The sequence below is a fragment of the Anas acuta genome, chromosome Z, assembly GCF_963932015.1.
Source record: "Anas acuta chromosome Z, bAnaAcu1.1, whole genome shotgun sequence".
In the NCBI taxonomy this organism is placed as follows: domain Eukaryota; kingdom Metazoa; phylum Chordata; class Aves; order Anseriformes; family Anatidae; genus Anas; species Anas acuta.
This window is the reverse complement of record NC_089017.1, coordinates 78,187,363-78,200,009: the sequence shown is the minus strand read 5'-3', so window position 1 is coordinate 78,200,009 and position 12,647 is coordinate 78,187,363. Positions and strand designations below refer to the sequence as shown.

The window sequence follows — 12,647 nt, the reverse complement described above, 5'->3', positions numbered from 1 at the left end:
TGGTGCCGCTCTCCTCGTGCTGCACAGTCCAGGCAGGGGCTGCCCAGAAGCGCTCAGGGGCTGATGAAGAAGGCAGTGAGAGCAGTGGAGCCACTACCGCCCCTCCCGATTCTTGGCAAAGTCCAAGCAAGCCTCTGCGGGCAACAGCACCTGCAGCCCAGCCCCAGGCAGATGCCGCCACTTGGCCCAGATGCCCCCACTCACCAGCTTGGGTCTCGTAGACAGCGTGACGAGGCTTGTAACCGCCATCCTACGCAGCACCGAGGACTGACTGCGCAGGTGTGAATGAAGAAGGTGCGGGATGCAGTTATCAACAAGCTGCTCAAAGTCTACACAGTCCAGCAACTGAAAGACACCCAGCAGCCCAGTGAGAGCCTGGCCCAGCCGGCAGGACTCCTGGCAGCACGCTGAATCTGCCAGAGAGCCCAGAGTTTCAAGGCACCTTGGAGAGGCACCGCTTGCTGCTAGGCCCTACCTCCGTGAAGACAGCCATGGCGGTGATCTCCTCGTGCTTCTGTCTCTGCCGGAGACGTACGACTGCCTCTTCAAACACCGAGGCACCGAAGAGCGGTGCTTTGCTTCCCAGAGCCCTGGCCAGGGGAAGAACGCATTGCTAGTACCAAGCCGGGCAAACAAACCTCCTTGGGACTGTGCTGTCAGCACTAGCTGTTATCCCATGGGCCAGATCAGGGCAAGGCTTGCATTTCTGCACTCTGCTTCAGCAGCTGGTGCCATCCGCTTGAGGAGAGGCCGCCCGCCCTTCACCATGTACCTTGCCTTTGCAAACGTGGAGGGTGACGAGCACAGATGTGCTCGATTCACTGAGAGACGCCCTGCCTACACACAAGTTGTGGCCTTCCAACAGATGCCATTTCCTGACCACTTTGGATGCCCAGGCCACTGAGCCTTCCCGCGCTCTCTGGCCACCCTTCTGGCTGCTCTGCCACACAGCTCCAGTGCAGGCTGTGGCACTGCCTGCAGAGCCAGCCCCAGCACTCTCCTGCACCACTGGTCCCCGAGGAAGGAGTGCGTTGGAAGGTGACAGGTCCTGCGAGTCCTCCTCTTGCACTGGGCAACAGCAGCCCTTCACCAAGGAGCTCTCGGAGGCAGCAGCATGGAAATCATAGAATGAATCATAGAATGGCTCGGGTTGGAAGGGACCTTAAAGATCAAAGAGGCCACTCCCCCTGCCGGTCTCTCCTGAGATCCCTCAGTCACCAACGCTGTCCCTCAGACCCCTGGGGACACCTCACCAGCCACGAGGAAGGGGATCCACCTCTGGGGGAAGAGTGCCAGGGGAGACAAGGACAACTGATGAGGCGCTCACCTAGTCAGCACAGCAACACCTGTGTGGAAGGTCTCATGTCTTAAAAGCCGGTCCCAGCCACCCTGCGTCTGGATGTCTTCAACCAAAGTGGCACCCCCCAGGTGTTGGAAAAGAGCTCTCATGGTCATCACCGCAGTCCTGCATGCAGAGCACAATGCGCGTCACGTGTGGCGCCCCGGCCCTGGCTCCGGCCTGGGGCACAGACCTGGCAGAGGGGATGGAGCACCTGAGAAAGCTGCCTGAAGGCCACACGCACTCCCCCATCTGACTGCTGCCCCTGCTGAAGTCCTGCAGTGTGCACTCATGGATGGAGGAGATCTGGAAGAGCACGGCAATGTAGAGCTTGTGGAAAAGTGACTGCGCAATGTTCTTGCTGGAGGGCAGCTGGAAGATCTTGTTCATGGCGCTGGTTACCTGCAGAAAACAGTCAGGTGCAGCTCTCAGTGCACGGATGTCCCTGCAGCACTGCCAGAGCTTGCGGGTTGGGGGGTGAGGGAGGTGGGGGTGAGGCGTCGCTCTGAGCTGACGGAGGCACCGGGCCAGAGCCCGCTGCCTGGCTGCCTGGCCTGGGGCCCAGCCCCAGCAGCTCCCTGGGTTCGCCTCTGCTTTGTGGCATGGGCAAGCCAGTTTTTTGTGTCCAGAGCAAAGGGCCCAGCAGGCCCCGGGGGTCTTGCCAGCTGTCCTCAGCTCCCTGGGCCAAACCTTGCAGCCTGCTTGGGCCAGGCAGCCGCCCTGCCCGGGGCTGCCCAGCAAGGCAGGAGCAGGCGGGGAGGGAGGAGGACAGAGAGCGGCAGGGCAGGGGTGGGCTGCGTGCCTGTGCGCAGTGGGGCCCCAGCAGTGCATGTGGCCCTGCTGGGCTCTGGCTCCCAGCCCCCCTGACTGGGGAGCCCCAGGGGAGGCTGTCGACTGGGGACAGAGGAAGAGGGGAGGAGGGGATGGGGAGGGGAGTGCAGCCCCACTGGGGGTGAGCGAGGCCTGGTCCAGGAACTCACAGCCCAGGAACGGACACAGCTGTGGTGTGAGCCAAGGACATCGTGCTCAGGCCCTATGCGTTGCCTCAGCAGGTTTCTCAGCACGTCCTCTGCAACGCAGGGCTCGGAGACCATCGTCTGCCACATGGCCGTGGCAACCCTGCAGAGACAAAGCATGCTGTCGATGGGGCCACCCCAGCCACTGCCCCTTGGCCTGTGCCGGCCCTGAGGGTCCTGAGCTGTGCCAGAGGTGGGTGGGTGGGCCCTGTACCTGTCGCGCCACGGGAAGACCTCCAGCAGGCCCTGGACCGCGTGCCCAGGGTGCAAGGAGGTGATCTTGAAAAGGGTCCTCTTCAGGATGTCCAGGAGTGATTCCTTGCTGACCGTCGCCAGGCAGTCATGGATGATCCGCATGACCCGTGGCACCTGGAGGAGAGACGAGGGAGAATGGAGCAGAGCACAGCCATGGCCCCAGCTGCCACCAGCAAATGTTTCCCTCCTGTGGCTCTTTGCCAGCCCGAATGGCTGTCGGGAACTCCCAAGCCCTGGACCCGGGCCAGGGAGAACGGCCCCCGAGAGGGCAACAGCACAGGGCAATTTGTCTGCAAACTGCTAACCTCCTCCATGTCTGAGTCTGTGATCATATCCAGCACACGGGCAACCACCTTTGTGTCAGAGACCCTGGGGTGTGTCATGCCCTCCAAGATGGTGAGGATGAAGTTCGTCCTCTCGACGGGGAAGAGGAAGCTGCCAAATACCTGTGAGAGGGAAGACATGTCACACAGCCTGCCTTGGTGGCGGGCTGCAGCTGAGCAGCGAGGGCAGCTCTGCAGAGAGAGCCAGGGCAGTGCTGGCACTGTGCCCCCAGCACAGGCAGGAGCAAGAGCTGGCGTGGGCTTGCAAGGGCCAGCCTGGGCTGGGATGACTGTAGCCTCAGTGGCTGCGGAGAGGGAACTGCCCCGCAGGGTGAAGGCAGGTGGTGGAGGTCAGGGTCAGGGCACACTTGGCAGTGTGTAGGCAGCCAGGCCTTGTGGGTGGCCAGGACAGCTGGACCTGCAGTGCTGACGCTGGCCACTGACATTAGCCTTTGGCTGCTCCCCGCTGAGATACGGTGGCACCCTGCAGCCGGCTTGCTGGCAGGCCGTGACGGACCCTGCCTCCTGCCCGCAGTTCTTGGGGCACTGGTTCATCCGGGTCTCCTGTCAACCTCACAGCCAAGAATCCCAGGAAGGGAGGGGCTCATTACCGTCAGCTCGTTAGCAGCGTCCTTGGGCCGGAAGGTGCTTGGGCATTCCCGCTCCAGAAAGAGATACGGATAGGTAGGTGTCATGAAGTGGCCTGGGCAGCAAGGCAAACAGAGGGTGGGTGAGTGGTAGGAATGATGGAGAAGCTGCTGCTTGGAGAAGACAGCTGAGAACACCAAGCAGAGCTTGCGGCAGGGATTGTGGCAGGGCGCTGTGTCTGTCAAAGAGGGGCACTCTGTGTTGGGTGGAGGGTAGGGGGTGGGGACAGGAGACCTGCCAGGGAGGAAATGGGTCTTCTGTTGCAAGGGGGAGGAGGGCAAACCGCCTCGCAGTCTGCAGAAAGGCCGGAGAGTTTGGTCTGGCTTTCTGCTCTGAAGCAGGAGAGAAGCCCCACGATGCTGCTACTGCTACAGGCTCTCCAGTCCACTGGTTCTCAGGAGTGCTACTAAGCCACTACCCCAGGGGACATGCTGCTGCTCCGATAGGGGCTGGGGGAGCCCCCTAGGGTTGGTGCAGCATGGCTGCTCCCCTGCTCCACCCTTGGAGGAATGTGCTGCTCTTTCCTCTAGCTGGGGAGGGCGGACAAAGCGGCGTATCACCATGCCTGGTCTTGACAGGGCCCTCGTGTCTGGAAGGTGCTAGCCCACCCCAGCCTCTCTTACTCTGTCGCACCATCACGATCCTGTGGAAGGCGTGAAGAGCCTCTGCAGAGCCACAGCTGATGTCCTTGTCCTCCTCGGCGCAGCACAGGGTGAGGCACCCCATCAGCTGCCCCAGGAGTGGCACAGGCTTCGTCTGGAAGGTGCGAACGCTGACCGTGCCCACTCTGTTTCTGAACGAGTCCTGGGATTGAGAGGATGGACAGTGGCAGCTTGGCTGAGCTAGTGCACTTGAGACACCGGGAAGGGGTGAGGGAGTGCTTAGAGGTTGCCTGAGCCACCAGCTCCTTACCTGCATCAGAGAACTGGGGATCAGCACCTCGCTCAGACTGGCAATCCTCCCCACGGCATACCGACGCTTTGCCACATTCTCGGATCTTGTGAAGGGCAGCAGGGCCTGAGAAGAGAAAAGCTGCTGGTTTGCCTTGGGAGGCAGTGGCAGCTCCCGTAGCAGCAGCTCTGCCAAGCACCGGGCAGGGTTTACGCAGCGTGCCCAGGCTTCTCCTGAACAAGAGAAGAGCCTGGAAAGGGGGTGTACCCCGTCGCGGCCTTGGGGACAGACCTGCAAGATGATCTCCAGCGTAGCAGCAGTGTAGTCCGACGAAGTACACACCAGCACTTCCAGCACGCTGTCCAGAGATTTCAGAATCTGCAAGGAAGACAGAGCGGGTGGTGCTTTTTCGCTGGTCCTTCCTCATGGGAAGCTGGCTTGAACGCCTGCTGCCTGAGGCAGGCCTCAGCTGCCCAGTGGTGCCGGCAACCTGCCCAGTGGTGTCTCAGGATCTCTGTTGTCTTTCTGTTTCTCCCGTGGTCTTTCAGCAGCCAAAGCTAACTAGTGCGCAGGAACTGACTGGCAGCAGGCTCTCTGTAGCTCACTCGGTGCTTACCTCAGCATAAAGTGAAGCATCCAGCCTGCCCCTCTCCCTCGTTGAAGCAAGAGAGCCGATGGCGTTGATGCAGGGGCCGAGGTGCTGTGACAGCAGTGCTAGGTTCTCTTCGCTGCAAGGAGAGGGGAGAAGGTGCCCGTTGGAGGCTGGCACTAGGAGCAGTGCCCAGATGCCCTGGGAAGGTGACCGTAGATGTCAGGGCCTGGGGTCACCAGGTGGGACCCGTACTGGGTGGGCAAGGCTTGTGTGGAGGCATCTTCTCCCTCTCCCGTGCTGCTGAGCCGGGGATAGAGGGCAGTCATGGCATGCAGTGCACAAAGCCCTTTCCAGCTCCTGCCTCTCTCCCTTCAGGGAAAAAAGCTGGGCAGGGAGACAATGGAGAGCCCCTGCCGGCTCTGCCGGCTGGCTCTGCCGGCATGGCACCCTCTGCCCTCCTATCTGGCGCAGGGGAGAGCTGAGGCCCTAAGACAGAGCACCAAAGTCCTGCCCGGGCGGGGGAAGCCCGCTACTGTCAGGCCCATGCTGTGGAGAGGCCCTGGCCAAGCCAAGGTCTGGGGCAGGTACCTCCTTTCACTGATGGCATACGCAGCTTGCCAGCCCAGGAGCATCAGAGTGCGCAGGTGGTCGGAGGAAGACTCAGGCAGTTGCATCTGGAGAGAGACAACATGGTCAGGATGGGACACGGGAAGCTGCCAGGGGCTGGCACTGATCTGCAGGGCAGGCAGAGCGTTGCTGGCACTATACCAGCATTGGCGTCAAGACGGGGGCGGGGTAAAGGGGGGCACGGGCCAGGCTGCTCTGTGCCCACAGAGGCCCGTCCCACCCTCCCCTGTGCGCAGAAACCCCTGTGCTGTTCTGACTGCTGGGCTGGTGCCCGGACAGCTCACCCTTTCCCCCTCCCCGCCCCACTGGGTATCCCCTCACCTTCTTCTCCACTCCCAGCATGTCACAGGGCAGGTACATGTATCTCCTCTGCACCGTGTTGCTGCAGATGGTGCGGATCGAGGCCAGAAACTTCAGCTTCCAGTCCCCTTCCTGACAGTCAGGGAGCACAGAGACAAATAGGGACGCTGAGAGGGCGGCGACATGGCCAGCAGGGCCACTGCACCACAGGGGTGCAGTGATGGCACAAGGGGCCAGGAGGGCAGCAGCTCAGCACAGCCAGCAGCCCTCCAAAAGCCTGTGCGTGGGCAGCAAACACAGCAGCCCCCAGCTGGGAGAAGCAGGCTGAGCCTCACGCACTGACAAAGTCTGCAGTTACCATTTTGGTGCCAGTGAGAACATCCCAGAAGTAGTCATAGTCTTCCATGTCCTCGGGCGCCAGAGACAAGATGGAGACAGCAGAAACATTATCTGATTAAGAAAGAATGGACAGAGCTGTAAGCGGGGCAGGAGGCAGAGGGAAGAGCCGTGCCCTCTCTTGAACCCTGTGCCCACCGCCCTGCCGACTGCAAGCCCTGGGTCGGAGCACTGATGCCCCCTTTCCTCAAGGTTGCCGCTGGCAGCAGAGCAGGAAAGGTCCCTGTCCTGCAGCACCGCTGCCTCCTGCCGGGTGAGCAGCCTTCCGCTGCCTGTCCCCGCAGCAAGAGCTGGGTCCCCTCCACTCTCTCCGGCCGGGAGCCTCTCCTGCTGCCAGGGGAGGCTGTGCTGGGGCTGGCTCCTGGCTCACAGCTGCCCTGCCCTTCAGGAACCGGCATGCCCCCCGCCGGCTGTACCCCTCTGCTGATGTTCCAGGGAAGCGGGCTCCTGCTGCAGAACAGGGTGCACTCGCTCGCTTTGGTCCCGTCCAGCCCGCTGGGGACCCTCGCTCGCTTGGCTTCCTCAGTTCTGGCAGTGGCATGGCAGTGCCATGCTGCGGCACCTGTCCCCGGTGGAGCCTGGGGCCAGGCTGGACGGGCCCAGCGGTGCCTGCGTACTTACCCCTCTGAAGCACATGGGTCTCCCACATAGAATATGCAGCAGATCTGCTATCCTTCTCAGCGTCCAGGATCTTGGGGATAACTAATAGCAGCCCCGCCAGGGTAAGATCGTCAGCATCGTTTTGGCGAGGAGCCACACGACTCACGCACTGTCCCATTGTAATCCTTCTGGACACTGTGGGGCTGCCCTGCTGGTGCTGGGTAGTTGTAGCTGTCCCAGGGGTGAGTCACAAAGGGCTCTGCTGTGATGTCACCCAGGCCAGAAGGGGGACGCTGTCTCCAGGGCGGAGGGCGTGAGGCCCAGGCACCTGACTCCTCTCAGATGCCACAAGGCCGCTGTGAGATGGGGAAGATGCTAAAACTTATCCAAATTAGTATCTAGCTACATATATGGTAAAATATCCTAATTATAGGGACGTAGATGAGAAGCAGGTGTAAAAAGGAAGATATCGCTCAAGGCCAACGGGTGAGGGAAGGACAAACAACTCATTAGGGAAGGATGAACAACTTGTTGGCAGGAAACAAGGCAAAGATGAACAAAAAACTTCTAAATACTGTCCAACAGCAGGTCCAAGTCCAGAAAGGTCAAGAGAGTTTAACCTGCTCTTCCTCGTTGCCTTCATCCTGAAAGACCCCTGCCCACGACCACCAGGCTACACTGCGCAGGTGCAACCGGGAGGAGCCAAGGGCGGGGAGTATGGAAATGAGTACTTGGAAGAGGTCCGCCTTTTGGGGGACAATAAAGAATATGTATGAGAGCTCATGTCATATGTAACAGTATTCGTGTATAAAGTTGTGAGAGACGACCAGGCAGGTGCGCACTTTTTCAGGGAAGCCATTCCCAGTGCGCCTGGTGCACCGCAATAAAGTGTACCTACTTTACAACCCTATGGTTGTGGAGTCTTTTCCGCGCGTCACCTGTGTGCCCTCACACCCTCTTGGGACCACCCTGTGGCTCTGTGGCGTGTCCCAGAGCGCCAGTGTGCCTGAAGGACCTCCCTTTGTCTTCATGGGCACACCAGAGCCTTGCCTCTCCCACTCAGTGGCCAGAGCAGCCATGGATGTGAGCTGGCAATCCTGGGAGACATTCTGACAGCAAAGGTCTGCTAAAACACTGGCAGACGCAACTGCCAGTCAGCCTGCAGACTGCTAATCCTTGAGAAGGCCCAAGTGGCCCCTTGGAACTTTGGCTGTGCACCTAAGAAGCAGAAACCTCCTGAGCGACCACTGATAAGGGCAAAAAGGAGGAGCTCTAACAGCAGTTTTTTGTCTGAAAAGCCTGCTGGGGAGCCTGGAGCTGGGGTCCAGGCCGGACGGGCCCAGTAGTGCTTGTGTACCTATCCAGAATCCTACTGTTATCAGAATCCTTCTGTTATTAGTGTGATCAGAATCCTACTCACTGCACTTTCAAGACAGTCTTCCTGTCAGGGAAGAAGAAACAGAGGTCTATGAAGTAGGACATAGGTAATGATGTAATTAGCAGTTTAACAAGCTAGCATTTCCCTGTGGACCAAAGCACCTCCATGGCAAACCAAGCATCTTCTGGGAGAAAGAGTGGTTCTCCAAGGAACACTAAAGGATGTCCTCACAGCATTCCAACATGTCCTAGAGTAACAAGGGTCAAGTAGAGTTATGGTCACTGTTACAGATAAGTTTGGATGCAGAAGAAGTTTAGATTCCCTTTTTGAGTGGGTTTGTGAAAATTCTGCCAAAGAAGGCCAAGGACTATCAAGAGGTTTCTGTTGTGAGCACTATTCTATGGGAGCCTAGGTGGGGTGGGTATTGGAAAAGGGTGTTGACTAGGGCACTGTCTAGGGTTAGGATTAAGGTTTTGAGAGAGAAAGGTCAAACTCTCTCTAGGACTAAGGTTCGTAAAAGGGCTGCCAAAGGAAGTTGAGGGCTACCAAATGCTTCAGATGTGAACGCTTTTTCATGGGAGCTCTTGCTAGGATGAATGTTCGACCTGGGAGCTGTCTTAGCCCTGTCCTTATGTTTGGAAAGAAAGGAAGCACAGACTCCCCTTGTGACTGAAGTTGTGAGAGTGCTGCCAAAGCAAGTGGAGGGCTACCAAAAGATTCTGTTGCGAGCAATTTTTCTTGGGAGCACTAGGTGAAATGTTTCTTGGATCTAGGCAATGTCTAGGGCTAGGGTTAGGGTTTAGAGAGAGACAGAGAAAGTCCAGACTCCCATTGTGAACAGTTTCATTAAAAGGCTGCCAAAGGACATCGAGGGCTACTAAATAAATTGCTTCCGCTGCAAGCAGCATTTCATGGAAGTGCTGGGTGTGGTGTGTGTTGGACCTGGGCGCTGTCTAGAGTGAGGCTTAGGGTTTGGAGAGCGAGAAAACACAGACTCCCATTGTTAGTGTGACTGTGAAGGGACTTTCAAAGGATGTGCCTTTGGGGTTGGGGACACAGCAGCACACATCTTGTGGTTGTGAGCTGAGTGCAGACCAGAGCCAGTCCCACTATGATATGCCAGCAGGGCTCTTGGAGCCTTGGGGCACGTGGGGCTCTGCTGTATGGGCAGGACTTTGGAATCAGTCAAAGTCCACAAATTGTTTTGTTTCACAGAAAGTTCAGAGTTAGGGTTAGGATGTGGAGACAGAGAGAGTACAGACTTCCGTTGTGAGTGAGTGTGTGAAAAGGCTGCTGTGAGAAACTAAGAAAGAAAGAAAGAAAGAAAGAAAGAAAGAAAGAAAGAAAGAAAGAAAGAAAGAAAGAAAGAAAGAAAGAAAAAAAAGAAAGAGAAAGAAAGAAAGAAAGAAAGAAAGAAAGAAAGAAAGAAAGAAAGAAAGAAAGAAAGAAAGAAAGAAAGAAAGAAAGAAAGAAAGAAAGAAAGAAAGAAAGAAAGAAAGAAAGAAAGAAAGAAAGAAAGAAAGAAAGAAAGAAAGAAAGAAAGAAAGAAAGAAAGAAAGAAAGAAAGAAAGAGGAAGAAAGAAAGAAAGAAAGAAAGAAAGAAAGAAAGAAAGAAAGAAAGAAAGAAAGAAAGAAAGAAAGAAAGAAAGAAAGAAAGAAAGAAAGAAAGAAAGAAAGAAAGAAAGAAGGAAAGAAAGAAAGAAAGAAAGAAAAAGAAAGAAAGAAAGAAAGATTGTACATATATGCTATAGAGGAGTGTTGAGTAGCTTGTGAACCTGTAGTACTCAGTCAATGAGGAAACAGGGGAGGTGATCAGGCGTCGGGTAATAGGAAATAAAAGGTTATGATTTGTTTACTAAAATGCACTCGTAATTGAAAGGACTTCCGCTATTCCAATCACAAATAAAATAGCTTTGCAGAAGATCCTGTCTGAAGAAAATTAATTGAGATTTTTCTCACACTGCTAAAGGAAGTTGAGATATACCAAATGGCTTCTGTTGTAAATAATTTTTTGTGGGAGACCTAGGTGGAGTGGGAGTAGGATCTGTGTCACATTGAAAGGTGCCTATCAAAGTCAAACACTTGCCTGTTGAAGAGCCCTGCCAAGGACTTTCACTGAGACAGTTTCACAAAGTTGAAAACTTTTAATAAGGTGACAGATGGGACCGGACTAGATGATCTTAGAGGTGTTTTCCAACCTGGATGATTCTATGATTCTATTTTCTATATGAGATTTGGAATTGCTTTTGGTAAATGCCCTTTCTGCAATAGCGCTCATATCTGAAAACAGTGCTAGCAAAATGCTATCTCAGGTATTCCTCTCCAACAGATGAAGGTGCAGAGCTTACCAACAAGGCATCCCTGTCTTGGTGGAGAAGACGGAGCACAGCCTTTCAACTACCTCTTCCAGCTTTCCAATCTCTTCTTTCTCCCCCCAGCTCTTTTATGACATTCATCTCACTTTATCAACTAATGCTAACACCAACGCTTTTTCCTAACACTAAAACCTTTTCCTTTATATCCTTACATTATCTGTTCCCTTCCCTGGAGTGATGTTTAGCATGATTTGTGTGGAGAGTCAAATAGTAAAGACATGTATGTTTAGCATGTATTTCATTAAGATTCATTTTACAAATAATCAAATGAAACGTTTCACTCCAGGCACCATGGCCTTCAAGATTCTCTTCTGCTGCCAGATAAGGACCATCCTCATATGGCAAGACACTGTCCCTCAGTAGCCTCTCATACCAAGCCTACAGACCTCCATCCACAACATCTGTGTAAGAGAGAAGTGGAAGCAGGCTGCTCAACTCCCACCTTGCCCAAGGCCAGTGCTTATCAGAGACACTAGCAAGTCTGACTATTCTCTGCATCTACCTCCCGTGATTCTTCTCTCCCACTCCTTTACCCAAACCATTCACCTGCCCCAAGGATAATTCTCCCACACTGAGGACTGGGCATCACCTGTAATACCCAAATGGGAAATACTTAAAACTGCCACACCAGTACCTCAAATAAATAACCTCTGTTTCAACATGGTGGTCATCACTTAACTTGCTCAGGTAGACTCTGGTGCTGACATTCCACGTCATGCCCTGCTTTGCATCTTCACAGAATCACACAGAATCACAGAATTTCTAGGTTGGAAGAGACCTCAAGATCATCGAGTCCAACCTCTGACCTAACACTAACAGTCCCCACTAAACCATATCCCTAAGCTCTACATCTAAACGTCTTTTAAAGACTTCCAGGGATGGTGACTCCACCACTTCCCTGGGCAGCCCGTTCCAATGTCTAACAACCCTTTCGGTAAAGAAGTTCTTCCTAACATCCAACCTAAAACTCCCCTGGCGCAACTTTAGCCCATTCCCCCTCATCCTGTCACCAGGCACGTGGGAGAACAGGCCAACCCCCACCTCGCTACAGCCTCCTTTGAGGTACCTGTTGAGAGCTTCCAAACAAGCAAAAACCATTTTCGTGTAGTCACCAACTGTAGTGCCTTCCCTCCAACACTATACACTAGATCACCTTCACAGAGAACTCCACTGCATCCATTACCCTGTAGCACATGCCTCATCCCTCCACATCTGCAAAAACAATATAAAAAAGTCACCTGGATGCTGATCAATAGCTCAACTATTCTAGAGCTATTCTTGAATGAATAGCTCACTGGAAAAAGAGATGCAAACCTCCCTGGGCTGAAAAGTTATCCATATACCACTCATGAGTTTCAGCCTTATCAAAATTATGACTTTCTCAGGCTTTCTCAAAAACAAAACAAAACAACAACAAAACCAAGCCAAACCAAACCAAACCAACCAATAAACCATCCAACCAAAACCAAAAGCCAAAATATATAATTAATCAGATAACTAGATTTAGAAATATTTATAAAATTTATAATCCTTTGGGTCTGGTACTAGCTTGGTATTCTGCTAATTACATCATTAGCTGTATCCTATTTCATAGACCTCTGTTCCTTCTCCCCTGCCAGGAAGACTGTTTTCTAAAGTGCAGTGAGTAGGATTCTGATATATAAAAAATGAATATGTTATAAATGAAGTGCAAAGGGATGATGAAAGCTAAGTAATGTGAAAAGCAGACCGATCAGCCTGAAAAGAATTTGAAATCACTAGCAGTGAAAATCAGGGCAACAATTTTAACATAAGTGGCTGCATACTCTTTGCTTTTAACCTAGAGAAATGCTCTGATTTCTAATTAACTGGAGAAAAGCAGTCCTGTAGTCATGCACCTTCATGAACATCATATTGAGTATGGAAAT

At 54.0% G+C, this 12,647-nt stretch overlaps 1 protein-coding gene across 1 annotated transcript; it reads right to left on the bottom strand.

The window, feature by feature from the left end:
* Positions 1 to 1,323: 1,323 nt before the first annotated feature.
* On the bottom strand, positions 1,324 to 7,866 carry LOC137848587 (maestro heat-like repeat-containing protein family member 1). Its single transcript, XM_068667808.1, has 14 exons — positions 7,009 to 7,866; positions 6,350 to 6,441; positions 6,013 to 6,123; positions 5,653 to 5,738; positions 5,089 to 5,200; positions 4,764 to 4,850; positions 4,494 to 4,598; positions 4,205 to 4,385; positions 3,545 to 3,636; positions 2,916 to 3,056; positions 2,570 to 2,724; positions 2,320 to 2,458; positions 1,554 to 1,741; positions 1,324 to 1,465 (listed from the first exon to the last, which is right to left on the bottom strand). The coding sequence occupies exons 1-14, from the start codon at positions 7,163 to 7,165 to the stop codon at positions 1,324 to 1,326; spliced, it is 1,788 nt and encodes a 595-aa protein (XP_068523909.1). The 5' UTR covers positions 7,166 to 7,866.
* Positions 7,867 to 12,647: the final 4,781 nt, after the last annotated feature.

Bases quoted from the DNA above. Each gene is read 5' to 3' on its own strand.
- LOC137848587 (XM_068667808.1), bottom strand. From the start codon at position 7,165: ATGGGACAGTGCGTGAGTCGTGTGGCTCCTCGCCAAAACGATGCTGAC. The intron at 3,057-3,544 runs GTAATGAGCCCC...TCCCTCTCACAG, and splicing joins ACGCTGCTAACGAGCTGACG to GTATTTGGCAGCTTCCTCTT. The intron at 2,725-2,915 runs GTTAGCAGTTTG...TCTCTCCTCCAG, and splicing joins CAGACTCAGACATGGAGGAG to GTGCCACGGGTCATGCGGAT.